This window comes from Panthera leo, chromosome D3 (genome assembly GCF_018350215.1).
Source record: "Panthera leo isolate Ple1 chromosome D3, P.leo_Ple1_pat1.1, whole genome shotgun sequence".
Lineage (NCBI taxonomy): Eukaryota > Metazoa > Chordata > Mammalia > Carnivora > Felidae > Panthera > Panthera leo.
In genome coordinates this window covers 41,023,886-41,040,862 of record NC_056690.1, presented here as the reverse complement: position 1 = coordinate 41,040,862, position 16,977 = coordinate 41,023,886, and the positions used below count along the sequence as shown (strand labels likewise).

At 36.6% G+C, this 16,977-nt stretch overlaps 1 protein-coding gene across 10 annotated transcripts in view; it reads right to left on the bottom strand.

Moving 5' to 3' along the window:
• MYOM1 (myomesin 1) overlaps positions 1-16,977 on the bottom strand; it is a 168,660-nt gene that overhangs the window by 53,750 nt on the left and 97,933 nt on the right. For 9 of the 10 annotated variants that reach the window (XM_042911112.1, XM_042911108.1, XM_042911109.1 and 6 more), the window contains 4 exons: positions 12,239-12,422; positions 11,562-11,736; positions 9,406-9,527; positions 5,807-6,003 (listed from right to left, as the gene is read on the bottom strand). In XM_042911112.1, coding sequence (XP_042767046.1) covers positions 5,807-6,003; positions 9,406-9,527; positions 11,562-11,736; positions 12,239-12,422 — 678 coding nt within the window. Of the gene's footprint in view, positions 1-5,806; positions 6,004-7,925; positions 8,214-9,405; positions 9,528-11,561; positions 11,737-12,238; positions 12,423-16,977 lie in introns of all 10 variants that reach the window. The other variant, XM_042911118.1, reaches the window with a different exon arrangement.

Sequence of the window (16,977 nt, the reverse complement as noted above, 5' to 3'; positions counted from 1 at the left end):
ATACAAACTCCCTTTTTGATTCACACACACATACATACACTCCCTTTAAGAAGGGGAAATCTTGTTAATTAAGAGGAAACTATCATGTAGATAACTTGGATCTAAAAGCACTTTATTCAGGTACCAGCTGTTCTGGGGCTCCGTTAGTGTGAACAACTAGTCCAATTTTCCTGGAATTATGGGGTTTCTAAGGATGTAGGCAGTTTAGTGCTGAAACTAGGAGAGTCCTAGGCAAACTGGAAAAGTTGGTCATTCTAGGCTTAGGTGAAATACTGTGGCATGGGACTTCTATTTCTGGCAATGGTGAACTAGGCTATAGAGATTAATCACCCTGCTAAAAAATTTAAAAACACTAGATAAAAATATCTTTTAAAAATCTTCTCAAAAGCATCAAATTAGTGTCAAGATGTTACAGAATTATCAGGCCAGCATAAAGGGAAATAGGGAACAAAGAGAGATAAATGAAACATCGAAGTGGCTTTTACTTTGGGGAACTGGCCAATAAAAAATTTTTTTTTGACCTTTGGTTTTGATTATCTGACAAGTAGAGGGACTCAGAAATCAAAGCCTAGAGCGAAACCAAAAAGGAGATAATAAAAGGGAACCCTCTACTATTAAGCTGGAACCCCAAAGGGTTTTACTCTTTGGGGATAAAGTTGAATTAGAAATCATTCTGCCTTCATACAGTGTAAATTCACATTGCTTGTTTGTCCAAAAAATTAAAGCCTTATACTTGATTTAAGAAAAAACTGAACATGGGGTATCCCCAGGTACTTTGCAGAAGCAAATACATATTTTCTCCAGAGAAAGATGCCTTCATGCTAAACCTCAAATTATTAATGCAAGTAATATTTTAAGGACAATGAGCATCACATAATCAAGGATAACCAAGCATAGAAAACAAGATACCATGAGCAAGACAACAAAACCAGTGATGACAGATATAGACCTGCAAAGATATTAGATGATGTAATCATCTGACATAGATTAGAAAAACAGCTATGGTTACTATGTTTTAAGTATAAAATACAAATTTAAAATATCTGCAGGAGAGAGCAAACTATAAAATATTTTGTAAAATATGACTTATAAAAGGGAAAATACAATAAGAAAAAAATAACGGGATGTGATTAACAGGAAATCAGACGAAAAGAAGAGGAACTTTGTAAACTAATAGAAAGTTATAAGAAATTACACAGACCACAGTGGAGAAAGACACAAAGATGGGAAAGAGAGAAGAGCAATTAATAGACGTGGAAGATAGAATGAGAACGCCAAATGCATGTTAACCAGAGCTTCAGGAGAAGAGGGGAGAGAAGGGAGCAGCAACAATATTTTAGGAGATAGTGGCTTAGAGTTTTCCAGAAAGATATTCCTGAAAAAATCCAACCCACAGGTTAAAAATCCTCCTCCTGTCAAAATCCTTGGAAGAGACATTGTTAAAAAACCTATACCTAGACACATACTACTTCAACTGTAGCACACCAAAGAGATAGTGAAAATATTAAAAGCTGTCTAAGAGAAAAGACAAATAATCTTCCAATGAGCAAACAGACTAAAAGCTGACATGTTGAGGTGCCTGGCTGGCTCAGTTGGTAGAGCATGTGTCTCTTGAACTTGGGGTTATAAGTTTAAGCCCCACATTGAGTACACAGATTACTTAAAAAAAATCTTAAAAAAATAAAAATAAGAGCTGACATGTCAGTGGCAACAATGAGCCAAAAGACAGTGAAATTATACCTTTAAAGTGTGAAAGAAAAGAACTACTATTATATAATGTTTTATCCAGAAAAAATTTTTTGAAGAATGAAAATAAAGTTATTTTCAGATAAACGTGAAGAGTATGTATCTTCAGAATACCCTCACTAAAGAACATTCTAAACTATTTAATTTAGACAAAAGGAAAGTAATCTCAAATGGAAGGCCAAAGATATAAAATCAAATAAAATGTAAAATATGTAGATAAATCTAAATAATTATTGAGATAAAACAATAATAACAATACTTTTGGATTCAAAAAAAGACTTAACACACACAATAGCATACAAGTTGGGAACTGGCTTAAGGTATTTTGAGGCTCTATGCTTCTCAGACAAGGGTAAAACAATAGAATAAATTCAGACTGGACTGTTAATTTGCTCACGGTAATTTCTAGAATAACCACCAAAAACAAACCCAGAAACCCAGAATCTATAGCTTTCAAGGTAGTGTACAGGAATAAGGGGATGACTGATGGGGAAAAAACTATTCAAAGTAGTCAAGTAAGGACAGAAAATGAAACCAAACAGGCACAACAAATAGAAAATACAAAATAAGATAACTGGTTTTTCAAAAAAGTAACTAGTAGTAACATTACTCTAGTTAAATGACAAAGACTCTCAGGTAGGAAAAAATACATAACCCTATACTATTTTTAAAAGACACATACAAAGCATAAAGTTAAAGATAGATAGAAAGTTAAAGGATGAAAAATTATATACCATGCAAACACCAACCAAAAGAAAATTGGTAAGTTTCTATTAATAACAGATAATATAGACTTTAAGGAAAAACATATTGTTAGTGATACAGAAAGTCACTTCGTACGCATCTAATAACATCTCTTCAAAATATATAAAGCAACATTTTAATTGGGTGAATTTTACAATATGTGAATTATATCTCAATAAAGTGAGATTTTCCTGGAATTTTCACTTCCAGTACTATCCTTGTCAGGTATTTATATCAAATTCATTACAGTCTCAGGGTAATTTCATTCATGAACATAGAGGCAAAAAATCCTAAACAATAATAAGCAAAAAAAACAAAATCAAGTAATATACAGACACAGTATACATAATGTCCAGTTTGGATTTATGCCAGGAACGCAAGGTTGTTTTAACATTAGACAATTAGTAGAATATACCACATTAAAACTCAAGAGAAAAATTGTATAACCATATCAATAGATTCAGAAAAAATATTTGATAATTTAAATTAATTCTTAACTAGGAACAGAAGGAAACTTCCTTTAGTTGATAACAGATGTCTATCAGACACTGATAGTAAATATAACATTTAACAGTGAAATGTTGAAAAGTTTTCTTTTAAGATAAAGATCAAGTCTAGAATGACCAAGACCACCACTTCTATCAACATTTTGTAAAGACTCTAAGCAGAAAGTTAAGAAAATGAAGCAAAAAATATAAAATTTGGAAATGAAGAAGTAAATTGTCATTTGCAGATGATATGATGATACATAAAAAATCAAAAAGAGTTCATAGGTAGCTTTTTGAAATTATGAGACAATTTAGCAAAAAACCTATACATAACAATGACATGTAAAATCAATGTATAAAAATTAGGTATATCTCTATATTCCAGCAATAACAAAATGATATAAAATATACTATTTAAGCACTGAAAATATGTAACACCTATAAATAAATAACATGATGTGTAGGACTTCTATGGAGAATTATAAAACTTTATTGAGAAACTTTAAAGAAGACCAAAATAAATGGAGAGAAATATCATGTTCATGTATTAGAAGATTTAATATTTTAAAAATGTCAAGAGCACTTGGGTGGCTCAGTTGGTTAGTCCAACTCTTGATTTCGGCTCAGGTCATAATCTCATGGTTCATGGGATTGAGATCAGGCCCCTAGCCGAGCCCCGTGTTGAGCCCTACCTTGGGCTCCTTGCTGTCAGCAGGGAGCCTGCTTGGGAGTCTCTCTCTTTGCCCCTCCCCCACTCCTGCACTCATTCTCTCTCTCACAAAATAAATAAACATTAAAAATATATTGTAAGATATCAATGATTCCTCAATTTCTTTGTAGAGTCAATACAATCCCAATCAGAATTTTAAAATGTTTTTGTTTAATTTAATTTTTCTTATTATATTTTCTTTTGCTTGTCTTGTTTTTTGGTAGAACTTGGTAACCTAATTCTACAATTTATATCAAAGTGCAAAGGGCTAAAAATAGCCTTGGAATAAAAAAATAAACGAAGATAATTTGATCTACCAGTTATCAAATTTACTATAGAGTGGTAATGATTAAATTAGTGTGGTACTCGCCCAGTGGTAGACAAACAGACCAGTGGAACAAAATAGAGAACATGGAAGCAGACACTCACATCAAAGAAACTTGATACATGATACAGATAGCCTAGCAGAATAGCTGCAATTTTCAATAGATAATGCTGGGACAACTGAAAACCCATGGGGGGAAAGTGAATGTTGACTTTTACTTTACACCACACACAAAATTTATAGGTGAAGTAATGACTTTAATGTAAGTGGCAAACCATAAAGCTTTGAGAAGGTAATCTAATACAATATCCCCATGACCTTCAATAGGGAAGGCATCTCTTAAAAAAAGGGTGCGGGGGTACAGCAATCACTAATGACAAAGCCAATGCTGTTAAGTCTGGCCACAATAAATCTGACATTAAAACTAGTGTCATTACCATAGGGAGAAGAAAATGCCAGCCAATAAATGGGAGAAGATAGACGCAGATTCTACAGCTACCAAGGATTTAAACTCAGAATATATAAAGAACATCACCAGTCAGTAAGAAAACCTAGTAGAAAACTGGCAAAACCTTTGAATAGGCATGTTATAAAAGGAGATTTCAAGTGGAATATGTATACACAAGAAGAGATGTTCAGACTCATTTGACACTTTGACTGTCAAAACTGAGAATGTGTGAATACAGCAAGTGTTAGAAGGATGTGCAACAATGGGAATTCTCATACTCTTTAGAAAAACAGTATAGAATTATCTACTAAAATTGAAGATAAACAGACTCTCTGGACCAGCAATTCTACTTTTAGATAATAACCTACAGAAACTAGTGCATGTATGTGCCAGCAGATACAAACAAAAGTGTTCATAGCTACACTGTTTGATATAGCTATGAATGCAAAAATGCCCGAATATCAATCAATAACTGAATGGAAAAGTAGATTGTGAGATGGTCCTATGATAGAATACAACACAGTAATGAAGTCATAGCTACACACTGACATGGAAGAATCTTAAAAACATAATTTTATTTTAAGTATTCTTGTTTTATTCTTTATGTGTTCAGTATGTGTGTGATATTTCATAAATTTTAAGTGTTAGATTTAAAAAGCGTGGCACTGAGTTAGGGAAAGCATTCGCCCAGCCTCGCCCTGCTCTTGCCCCCACAGCTTGGGGTTCTGTGAGTACTAGGAGGTGGTAACTTTCCTCCAGCTGACAATGCTCTAAAGGGGGGTGGGGGGGAGCATAGTTGTGGCAACAGTAAGACCCTTCAAGTGTGCTGAGATGGGCAAAGCAGTGAAGAAGGGAAACTTGTGGGTATACACATGTGAACAATCCCTTCATGGGGGACACTTCACAAGTGGTGAGCTGAGTCTGACCACCAGGCCCATGTCCCTTTATCCTTTGTCATTTGAACACTGAAAGTTAAAAATCTAGTCATTTGGATCCTGGGACCCTTGGTGCTAGTGGCATATTGGTTACAGATATTTCATAAGTCTTGAAATAAACACTAATTTTTATAATAGATATACATTTCACAGTAAATGTTCTGGGAAGTTATTGCTTATGTGTATGAATCAGAAAATACAAATCCTTCCTGGTCAGATCACTTCTACTTACCTTATATGACTTACCGTATATGACAATGACAAAACTCATGTCATTGCAGACAATGGACCCTGGAGTAATGACATGAATCATTTACAAGGTGCTGGGTGTGTAGGTGAGTGTGCATGGTGTGCAAGTGACCGTGTCATCATATACATGACACTCCACACTACAGAAGGTCACACATTTACCTTATATGCCTCATCACTGACAGCTTTGATGTTGGCTTCTCTCCATCTTCCCGGTACCCCGTCAATTACCTCACGATAGTTCACATAATAGCCAGTAATTTCAGCCCCTCCACTCTTATCTGGTTGCTTCCATCCAAGAACCATCGAGTCACGACAACTTTCAAGACAAGTGATATCATAGGGTGGCGATGGTGCCGCTGTTGCAATATGAATCGCTCGTGAGTAGACAGAAATGCATTTATGATTCTATGTACATTAAACTCATGTCATTAGTACCATGTGAGAGGGCACTAGGCTCTTGCAGTATGAGACTAAATTGTGAGACTGATCAGTAACTTGGCATCCAATCTGGTGTATGAGAAAAAAGCCAACACACAGTAAAAAGGGCACTGCAATTATTATTGCAAAGATAAAAAGAAGCTGCCCCACCCCTCCACGGAAGAATAATTTTTGAAATACTAACAGCAAGATGGTGCAATAATATGAAAAGTGATTCTGTTACCCGTAAGAAGACATCTTTTCCCCAAGATATATATTTTTGTTTCTTTTTGTAGTTTTGTTTCTATTTGCTCCTTCAGGAAAATGAAATGTGTATATTAATTTCTCCCTCAATTCCTTACTGAGAATTTCCATATTATTTCCAAAAGGATAGCATTTCACCATTTGGGCATACATACCCTTGTGAGACCTTACAACTAAACAAGTTCTGTCTACACACAGGACAAATCTTATTCTGGAACTCAGCTAAATGCCACCTTAAAAAAAAATTTTTTTTTAAAGCCAGGCACAATCTGCCATGTGATTTTTCTCTTATTACATAATACTTTTTGCTGCATTATTTTTAATCTGATGTTGGACTATTATTCATATAGTACAAAATACTGAATAGTTGTCACTGTGTTTATTAGTGCATAACCAGAAATACATGTGGACGATGTTTTAAAAGACTTACTTCATTTATGTGGCTTTGCTGATCAACTTTTCACCTAACTGCTAAATTATGGTTTTCGATAAAGAAAGAGAAGGTGAGATGGTGGAAAGAAATCCATCTAGATGTGCAATAACATCAGAAAGAGTTTTCTAAATATTTATTTGGATTATAGGAAAAAAAGAACTATTTATTCTTATTCAAAAGATTCTCAGAACAATAAAGATTTTAAAAATAATACATGTGTTTCTCTTCCCCCTCACCAACCTCCTTCATTCTTTACATTAAAAAAGAAATTTCTCTCTCTCTCTCTCTCTCTCTCTCTCTCCCTATTACAGAGCAATGTTGAATGTGAATTCTCAAATGAATATCCCATCTCAAAGTTGAAGGGACAATAAAGGTGTCAAAAAAATACATTACAGAAGTTACGGGTGGGGAAGTAATAGGGGGTGGAAGACAGGCATGCTATAGTTTGTCAGTATATGCTTATCATTTCATTTTTATTTGATAAGAAAAATACTGTCTCCTAGAATATATAAGACACAAGTATCAAATATCCTAATCAGAAAATTCTGAGCTTACTGATAAATAGTCTTAAATAAAACAGTTCTGGGAATGTGATTCATAAATCATAGAATTTAGCTTTATATGATTATAATACCCTATTAAACTTTTCATGGTAACTCAGAGAGATAATGTTACTCATATTTATTTGAATTAAATATGAAGGATAACTTGAACACCTGAAGATAAACAATGGAAGTTAATAACTATGATCCTGATTAAATGTGACTTCTTTGTAAAATATTTTTCCTATACATGTACTGAACATAAACATTTCAAAGGACCTCACATAGGCTGTGATTCTCAAATTCTTTGTGCTCTTAGCTCTAATTTTCTTAGCAAAATGAGGCTAAACCTGTGTCTGTCTGAGAAACCAAAAAGGACTCTATAACCCAATCACCTTATTCTATTGTCACTAAGCACAGTAAACTATGTATAAAAGCCAAGCTCATATAAAATTACTTTTACAACTCACTAGACAAAAGTATTGCAAATGGATAGCTGAAAACACAGAAAATTAAGAATATACATAGATGAAAGCGAACACAGATGGAAGAGTGTGATCCGGACGATGAGGTGAGGACACTGATGGAGACAGATGGAACAGTTGACTCTTTCAACTCTCACCTATGTCCTTCTTCTTTTTCAGAGGGTCAGACTTACTTTTCCCCTTAAGAGCTGCCTTCTGTGGTGATGGGGTAAGCTCTTCCTGAACTGTTTCACTTACTTTACTCACTTCTGTTTGGCCCAGGTTGTGAGCGCTACTGGGTAGTGAAGGTTTGTTAAGTTTGCTACCAAGCAAAGCATCTTTCTTAAAGGTTGGCCGGGAGGCTTCATGCATGCCTCCCCTGGAGTCTGTTAGTCCACCAGGTGTATCATTCAGTTCAGGCCACACATCTGGAGACACTCCTCCCCCTACAATCACCAGATAACAACAGAAACGCTTTGAGCCCAGACACAGTCCAAATTGCTCTTACTTAACAGAACAAAGGGAAAACCATTAGGACCACAAACAGAACAAGGAATCTTAGTTTAACAGAAATCACTCAGATTTGCAAGAAATACGGAAAGCACACGTTTCACATAATTTACACCAAGGAAACATTTCAACTTCTCCATATTCTGGAAAAGACGAAATGAGAACAAAAAACCACAGACAGAAACAGGAACCATTTTGATTTGCAGAACCCAAGTATATACAAGAAAAAAGCAAACTTCTGACGTTTTTTGAAAGATATTAAGTCCTCTTAATTCACAGAATGAGGGGGCAGAATGGATCATAAAGTGCACAGGACATACATTAAAGATCCTGATTTTATAACAGCTAGAATTATGTACATTACTGAAATATTAATGGCCTGTACCTCCCAACCTCAAAAAAAAAAAAAAGTTACCTACTGTCCATATTATAAGGAATATTAAAAAGTAATACGGCATGATAACTGAAGATAACTGGTATTAAATAATCTTTCCCTTCAAATGTGTGTCACTCTATCACAGACATAATTTTTAGTGCTCTGAGCTATGTGGGTCCTTTCCCTGCTTTATCTAAGATTGGGAGCCACATCATGTACACTCACACAATTACTTTATTACGGGTTTTATTCTGTTGGTTACTTTGTGAGCAGAAATGTAGCATATGACCAAGCAACCACAAGTATCTTGCACGAAATTTAGAGGAGTTTGTAAAAAGCATGTTGTTAGTGAAAACAAGCCAGGCTTTGTCGCAGGTGAAATGGCATTTAGGTACAAAATGACGTGGGTTATGGGTGATATACCACTTCACGGAACCGGATGGCCCTCCACACTCCCAGGATGAGCACGAAGTTAGAATGGAGTTTCACACAATGGGAACTATCTGAGGACACTCGGACTTGTGAAGATGGCAAGGCTACAGATGCACAGAGTCTGGGTAAGTGATGAAGATCTGTAAAATGATGGCTATGGAAGGTTAGCTGTCACCTGGAGTCAGAGAAAATGATCATCTGAGGACAGAACCCTCGAGCAGTACTAGAAGCTTTAAAACCATTTCTGGCGAGGATGGTATCTTCCTTTATAACATAAAAATTCACTTTTTGCCCTCCAAAGCTACGCAGAAGGTACTTACCTATAGCAGCTTTTACTTCAATCGCTTCTGAATCCTGTGAATATTCACTAAGTCCAGCTGCATTAACTGCTCTGACCCGGAAGATATAACTCTGGCCAGTTGCCAGTCCATGGCAAGTAAATCTAAAAGGAAAAGGAGTTTTTAAAAACTTTTCTAGCAGGCAAATTAGACAAGATGATTTTAGCTTAACTGAATGATCTGGGTTTATAAAAATAATTCGTAGAGAGATCAGGTAATGTATGTGCTTTAGACAAGAAGGCAGCTAATTAAGGCGATTTTCTAAACTCTATCAAACAATTCAGAGTCCTGGGTTTCCCCTGAATTAAGTACCTTAACTTTTCCGAGGCTCTGTGTGCTCATCAGTAAAATGGGGATAATAATGCCTCCATAATAACTTTTGTGTAAAGACTGGCTGTATTTAAGGTACTTATTTCAGGGTCTGGCATAGAGGAGTCTTTTAATAAATAATAGGTGATATTAATGATATCATTAATGGCTATTTCAGGTTTACACTTATGGCTGTAAGACACTGGCTGCTCCCTGTTACAGAGGCCTAGTTACTGCTTCCCTGCATACCAGGGAAGGCATAATGACTTGAGAAATGACACTGGAATCTGAAAATAAGATGAAATATGGATAACCATTTAGAAATGAGGATCCAGTAATGAGGTGTGAATCCATGGGCAGTTTCACACATAAAACAACCTCCTTCCTTAATAGCTATTATGGCTATAAATAGCTGTTTCATGAATCACTGTAACATTTTAATCCATCCTGAACACTGTAACCAGAGGAAATAACAGGTCTGCTAATGACTCTATTACCATTAGTAAAGTTGGAATATTTAATGAAGGCAGACATAAATGAGGCCAATTCTTCAGGTCAGCTCAGTTCAGCAAATATTTATTGAGCACTTCAGTGTTCCAGGCACTGAGCTAGGTATTGTGGGCACAAAGATGAATAGAAAATGGTGCCTGCCCTTGAGAAGCTGCCATCTGTTTGTGGAAAGGCAGACCCTGCCTCACCCTCTATAAATATTTCTAAATAGCCCCAGGAAAATGCTGGGAACTGAGAGTAACAGTGAAATGAGTAAACAGGCCAAGTGAATCTCTTGAAAAACATATTGCTTTCACCCATTAATTGATTTGTCTCTATTCTCTCATGTTCTGCAAAAGAAACAACTCATCCTATGGGGGTCCTTGGACTTGAAAGTGGCCATGCCAGAAGCTGCCTAACAAGCCTGCATGACAATTCTGGTGGGGGCAGGGGGAATTCTCCTCTCAGATCGGTCCTAAATCAAAGGAGTCTCAGAGTTTGGTTGCAGACCAGAATTCATCATCAACTTGCAAGACTGGTTGACAAAACATTTGAAAGCAAGAAAAAAACCCTCTCCATATTAGAAACAGATGTAAAGAAGTGGCAAAGTATTCTGAGTGTCCTTTTTTTTTGGTGTTACTTATGTCTCCTTAGCACTGAGTTTCACCATGTTCAAAATTTGTAAAATGTTGATACTTTTTTCCTATTCATTTAAAATGCCTGGCTATTTTATGTCAGCTAGAGCCTATTAGACCCTTGAAATCTTATCATTTTGGATATTAAAGACCACAAAAGAGGGGTAGAAAGAACAAATAGCATAAAGGAAAAGAATCAGAAAAGAGCTATAAAGTGAACCCATCATAGCTGGCATTAATGTGTTTCTAAGTGTTTAATATCCCAAGAAAACTTTAAAAAAAAAATATAGCAGTAGATAATGTTCAATTTTTAATTCATTTGGATATATAAAGCATAATGTTCTTTTTAAATTTTTTAAATATTTATTTATTTTTAAGAGAGAGAGAGAGAGAGAGAGAGCATGAGCAAGGAAAGGGGCAGAGGGAGAGGGAGTCACAGAATCCGAAGCAGGCTCCAGGCTCTGAGCTATCAGCACAGAGCCCAACGTGAGGCTCGAACACATGAACCATGAGATCATGATCTGAGTTGAAGTCAGACGGACGCTTAACCAACTGAGCCACCCCTTAAAGCATAATGTTTTAAAAAGTCTTCCTCCACTGGATGTTGGTGCTGCTGTATGGGTCCATGGCTGATTTCCTCCTGATAGCCTCTATGCTCTAGAGTCAGAAGGCTCCCCACAGCCCACCCCCCAACACTGTGGTTACCGTGGGCCCTTCACAGGGTTGTTGTTGCAGGGCTCCCACTTGCCAGAGCCAACCACACTTGACTCTATGTAGTACCCGACCAGTTCTTTGGCGTCTTTGGATTCCTCCCATGAAACTACCACTGATGTGTCTGTATTTCTGCTTGGGATGATTTTGCCTGGGGCCTTTGGGATATCTGACAAAGGAGGAAAATGATGATCAAACTCAGGTGTGGTTTAAAAAACTTCATTCTTATCTCTCTCTCTCTCTCTCTCTCTCTCTCTCACACACACACACACACACACACACATAAATTTTACATAAGTAGTCATCTCAAACATACAGTTACTTACTTTATATTTGTTAAAGCAGAAAATAAAAAAAAAAAATATGTTAGTGTGGGGGCATAATGATAAACTAAATACCCAGGAACCTACCAACCCACTCCAGAAAAAATACATTAACAATACTGTTGAAACTCCCAAAGAAGTTTACTTTTCATAACTTCATCATTCATAATAATGAATTTTTGAAATGTATCAGTCAAGTATAGTCATCAATTAAATTCATGATACGAAAGAAGGATGCCACTACTTTTGCTTCCAGGCATATACGTTCTGATGAGTACTTGCTTTGGAAGTTTTTCTTAAATTGAAGTAAAAGAAGTTTACAGTTGTTCAAGGGAACTCCACACTTACCAAGTTTATCCCCTACCACGGTCACTTCCGTTGCCTCTGAGGGCTCACCCACTCCTGCCGAGTTAGAACAGCGGACGCGGAAGCGGTAGGATTTCCCTTCAGCCAGGTCGAAGAGAGCAAAGCGGGGAGACTTCACAGGGAGCTCTGTGTTCACCCGCTGCCAGTTTTCTGTCTCTGCGTCACACTGCAGCCCAAACAGTGAGACCCATTCACGGCACGGCAAGAATAAATGGGACCTCTAGGCCAGGCATCTAGCAGTCTTATTTATCCGTCAACAAACCACCTACCTGTTACCAGTGAGTTGAACTGGAGAAGAGATTTGGAGGAAATGGGGATGAAGCATCTGTAGTTCATAGGATTATCTAAATAAAATTGGCTTTGCATTGTTTGATAAATACTTTAATACTTCACTGACTTTATTAACCAAGTAAGATCACTGATCGACTTATAAAAGACCTTAATTTATTTTGAGGACTGCTTGGGGTCAGATTCTTTTCTAATTCTTAGGGTGGGTAATTCAATTTAATGTGCTATATAAGATACTTTAATTTTCACTGCTATAAACTTTTATTTTAATTGAGTGTTATTTAATGATTCAGAATATCATTCAGGTCTGTGCTCAAACACCACCTCCTCAGAAAGCCCTTCTTGATCACCCCCTCCCTATTCTACCAAAGAATCTGAAAGAGTTTTGTTCCTTTCTCATCACTCTCTATCCTTTATCTTGCTTTATTATTTTTTTAAACACTTATCTCTATTTGAAATTAAGTTATTTGTCATCTCCTCCATTGGAAAATAAGTTTCAGTGAATTGAGTTCAGCAAGTTGTCTTGTTCACTGCTATCCTCCAGAGCTTAGAATTGTATCTGACACATAGGAAATAATCAACAATTGTTTTTTCCTGAATGAATGAATTTTTTTTTTTTTTGAATTTGGAAGGAAGGAAGGAAGGAAGCTAATGAAAGATAAAGATGTTCTTTTTTTCTTACCCATATTTTAGAATAAATTATGGGAAAAACTAATTTAAAGCCATTCTATTCTTGGAATTAAAGTGGTCTAGAGTGACTCTGAAATCCTTGAAAGGATGTGGTGTCTATTTGCACTTTGGTAGAGAATATAGTGAGAAAACTATCAGTAGTCTTCAGTAATCCTTTTCCCCTCCTATTTGTACTCTCAATTCTGCCCAAGGTCAGCAGAAATGATTTTGCTTTGGAACTTTTGAATAGTTTCAAGATACTTTTCCAGAAATCCAAACCTTGCGATATAGTGACCAGCTGTGAGGGATGATACATTCTTGGGACTATAAAAATACTGGTATATCGTTTGGCATAACCTTCATGGATTTGAAATGAGAGACAACATGGTATGGTGAAAAGGATCCAGAGGCATCCACTCTGGTCCTAGCTTTGTTAAGAATAAGACATGTGACCTGGGGAGAGTCACATGAGTATTGTTTGGTCTCAGTTTTAACATTTGCAAAATAAACAAATGTGACAGGGTAACCTCTAAAGTCCCTTGTCGAATCTTTCATGATGTGTCATTGTGTGTGGAAGGGTAGAGAGGATAAATTCCCCCTAACCAGTCAATGTGCTGATAACTGAGGGATAAAATTCTCCCAGACCTTCAATTCTTCAGTTTATGGCTTTAATTCATTTTGACACATTCTCCCCTGGGGAACATATAACAATTATCAGTCATTTATACTTTCATAATAAAAAATAATAGCTGCCTTTCACTATGCTAGGGGATTTATGTCATTGTAACTCTTTAATCTTCTCAACTGTGCTCTGAACTAAGTATTGTGGAGGTAGCACTGTGTGATTATCCATGTTGTCCAGAGAAGACAGGCTTGGGAAGGTTGAAAGGCAGCAATGTATACTAGTTGGATACAGTATATGAAACTGAGCCAGACTGTCTGGGTTCAAATACTAGCTCTCTCTCTTACTAAATGTGTGACCCTGAGCAAATTACATGCCCCATCGAAGCCTCAATTTCCTCATCTACAAAATAGGCATGATGAAAATAAAAGCATTTCCCTCATAAGGTTACCGTAAGTATTAGGTGAGTTAACATGTGCAGAGTGCTTCGAACAGTGCCTGGTCCACCTGTTGGGATGAGCACTGGGTGTTGTATAGAAAACAATTTGACAATAAATTTCATTTAAAAAAATAGCAAATTTTTCCTTGGATGTATCACTTACATTTGATTAAGCATAATAAACATAAATTTTATGAAAGGAAAAAAAAAAGAACAGTGCCTGGTCATTGGTAAACATTCCTGCATGCAGAAACAGAGCTAGCAAGTGATACAACCCTTATCTCTGACAGGACCAGATTTTTGATAAGGGAATGAGAGAGAAAGAGCTGAAGACATAACACATCTGAGAAAAAAGTTTGGGGCTGAGAAGAACACAGTATAGGAAGGCTGGGAACACTGGAGACCAATCCATCCAATAACCTTGCTAATAAACCCCTCACTATCAACCATTTTAGGGCTCACAGACATGGTGTAACTGGGCATAAGCTTTAGCCATAACAGGTGACTTTGTGCTTTATGTGCATGCAAATTCTGGTAAAAAGTTCTGTAAAGAAGTGCAAGCTCAGGGGTAAAGAAGCAGAACTCCCATGGGCATGAATATTCTGGGGATGAAAATGTGCTGCAGGACAAAAGCATGTAGAACATTTCTCTTTAGAAAGGTCAATGTAGGGGCGCCTGGGTGGCTCAGTCGGTTAAGCGGCCAACTTCGGCTCAGGTCATGATCTCACGGTCCGTGGGTTTGAGCCCCGCGTCGGACTCTGTGCTGACGGCTCAGAGCCTGGAGCCTGTTTCAGATTCTGTGTGTCCCTCTTTCTCTGACCCTCCCCTGTTCACGCTCTCTCTCTGTCTCAAAAATAAATAAATGTTAAAAAAAAAATAAATAAAATAAAGGTCAATGTATTAGAAGTGGCTCATCAGAATAGCTTGAGTCTCAGCTCAGGACAACGGTGTGCTGTTTGGATAGTTCTGTAAGTGTGCCCTAGGTCTCTGGACATGTTCTGCTCCCCCAATATGTCAACATCCTGGGCCTTTTGTATACATCATCCATGCCTTTACAGGCCTCTCTGCTCACCCTGCACTCGAAATGTTCCCTCTGTTCCATGCCAGGTTTGCTGGTGGATGAACACTTACATTTTTAATCACAGACTCATATGTATTTAGGTCTAGGGAAGTTAATAGACTTTCCTGGAGAAATTAGAGTTTATGTGACCAGAGGAAATGTTTAACAGAAGCCAAAGTTGACTCATTTGAAGAAAACGCCTCAGTGGTACATTGTTACTGTGTCATTATTATAGGAAAGATGGTAATTACTGTCAGAGAGCTTACTCAGAACTCTCTTCCTGTGGAGAATTTCGAAAAGATTCAGTGGAGGGTATGTATTAAGCACACCAGGAAATAAACATTTTCCACTCTAGTCTTGCCCTCTATTAAGAAAAAAAAAGAAAAGAAAAATTTTAAAATCAGAAATGCTACTCAAGTTCTAGTTAATTTGAGGTTAATATCTAGAAAATATACAAATTACTAACAATAAAAAATCTAATATGTTTTTAGTAAAATCAGATTCTTTTGAAAGATGTCCATGTTACAGAAATAATCCATTTATTGTTACCAATGTGCTAGGGACAAGGAGAAGTGAGGCATGCTCCTCAAAGACATGATAAATGTCTTTAAAAAGGACATAAATTAATACATTTATTAATTAAAATAGGAAAACCACAGACCCTAGCATTTTTAATGCTAGTATAATATTCTCTGACGATCTCAAATAACTAAAAGGCCATGAAGATAGTTGCATATTACTTTCATGTTGTCACCTAATTTGCAGAAGTTTGCAAGTACCTATATACCCATCATGTCTATTCTCCTGTAATAATTATCAGGGAAGGTGACCTAATAGATGTTCTGAAATTGAATGATCAGAATAGCATTAAGGATGAAACACAAAAGCTCTTAGGAAAACTCACCAAGCTCCGCAATATTTTTGCCAAGTAGAAACCTTTTCTATAATTTTACTACGAAGGTAAAATGTAAAGTAAATGACAACTTACCCTGTTATCACACAATTTTATAAAAACAAAATACACAAAAAATATAGGCAATTGTTTCATTTGTTGTTCTTCAAAAATAATGGTGCGTGGCTGCCAGTATAAATGTAAATGTTCTTATGGGTAACAGAAAATAAGCTTATTTTAGTTTCATTTTTTTCAATTATATCTTAATCAAAACTTTCTTAATGAATGGATTTTGAACCTCATTTTAAGTAAATTCTCTTGAAATGCCCCGTCCCGGGAGCAATTATGTTTTGCCTGGCAGATACTCCTCCTTTGTGTCTGCCCTTGAAACTAGGGCACTTGCCCCAAATAACGTCCTGTCTAGGACTTGGCTCTTCTCCATTTTCTGGGCATAAATGCTTACTGTAACTGCCCTTAGATCTGTGTCTATGGTAGATTCACATATAATTCTCATCATTCCACCCATTTTAGGCTTTCATTATACGCTGCCCTCTCCAAGAGCATGACAATAAAATTACAAGATATTTGAGGGAAAGAACTAGCCAGTATCTTATGCTGTTTTGCAATCTCTGACCCCATCCTACTACCTGTACTTAGAGTAGTGCTGGCCAAGTGCCAGGCAGCATGTAAGGACTTTCTCTCTTTGATCCTCCAGCTATTTGACAGTATTCTGAAAGTATTGTCACTTCTA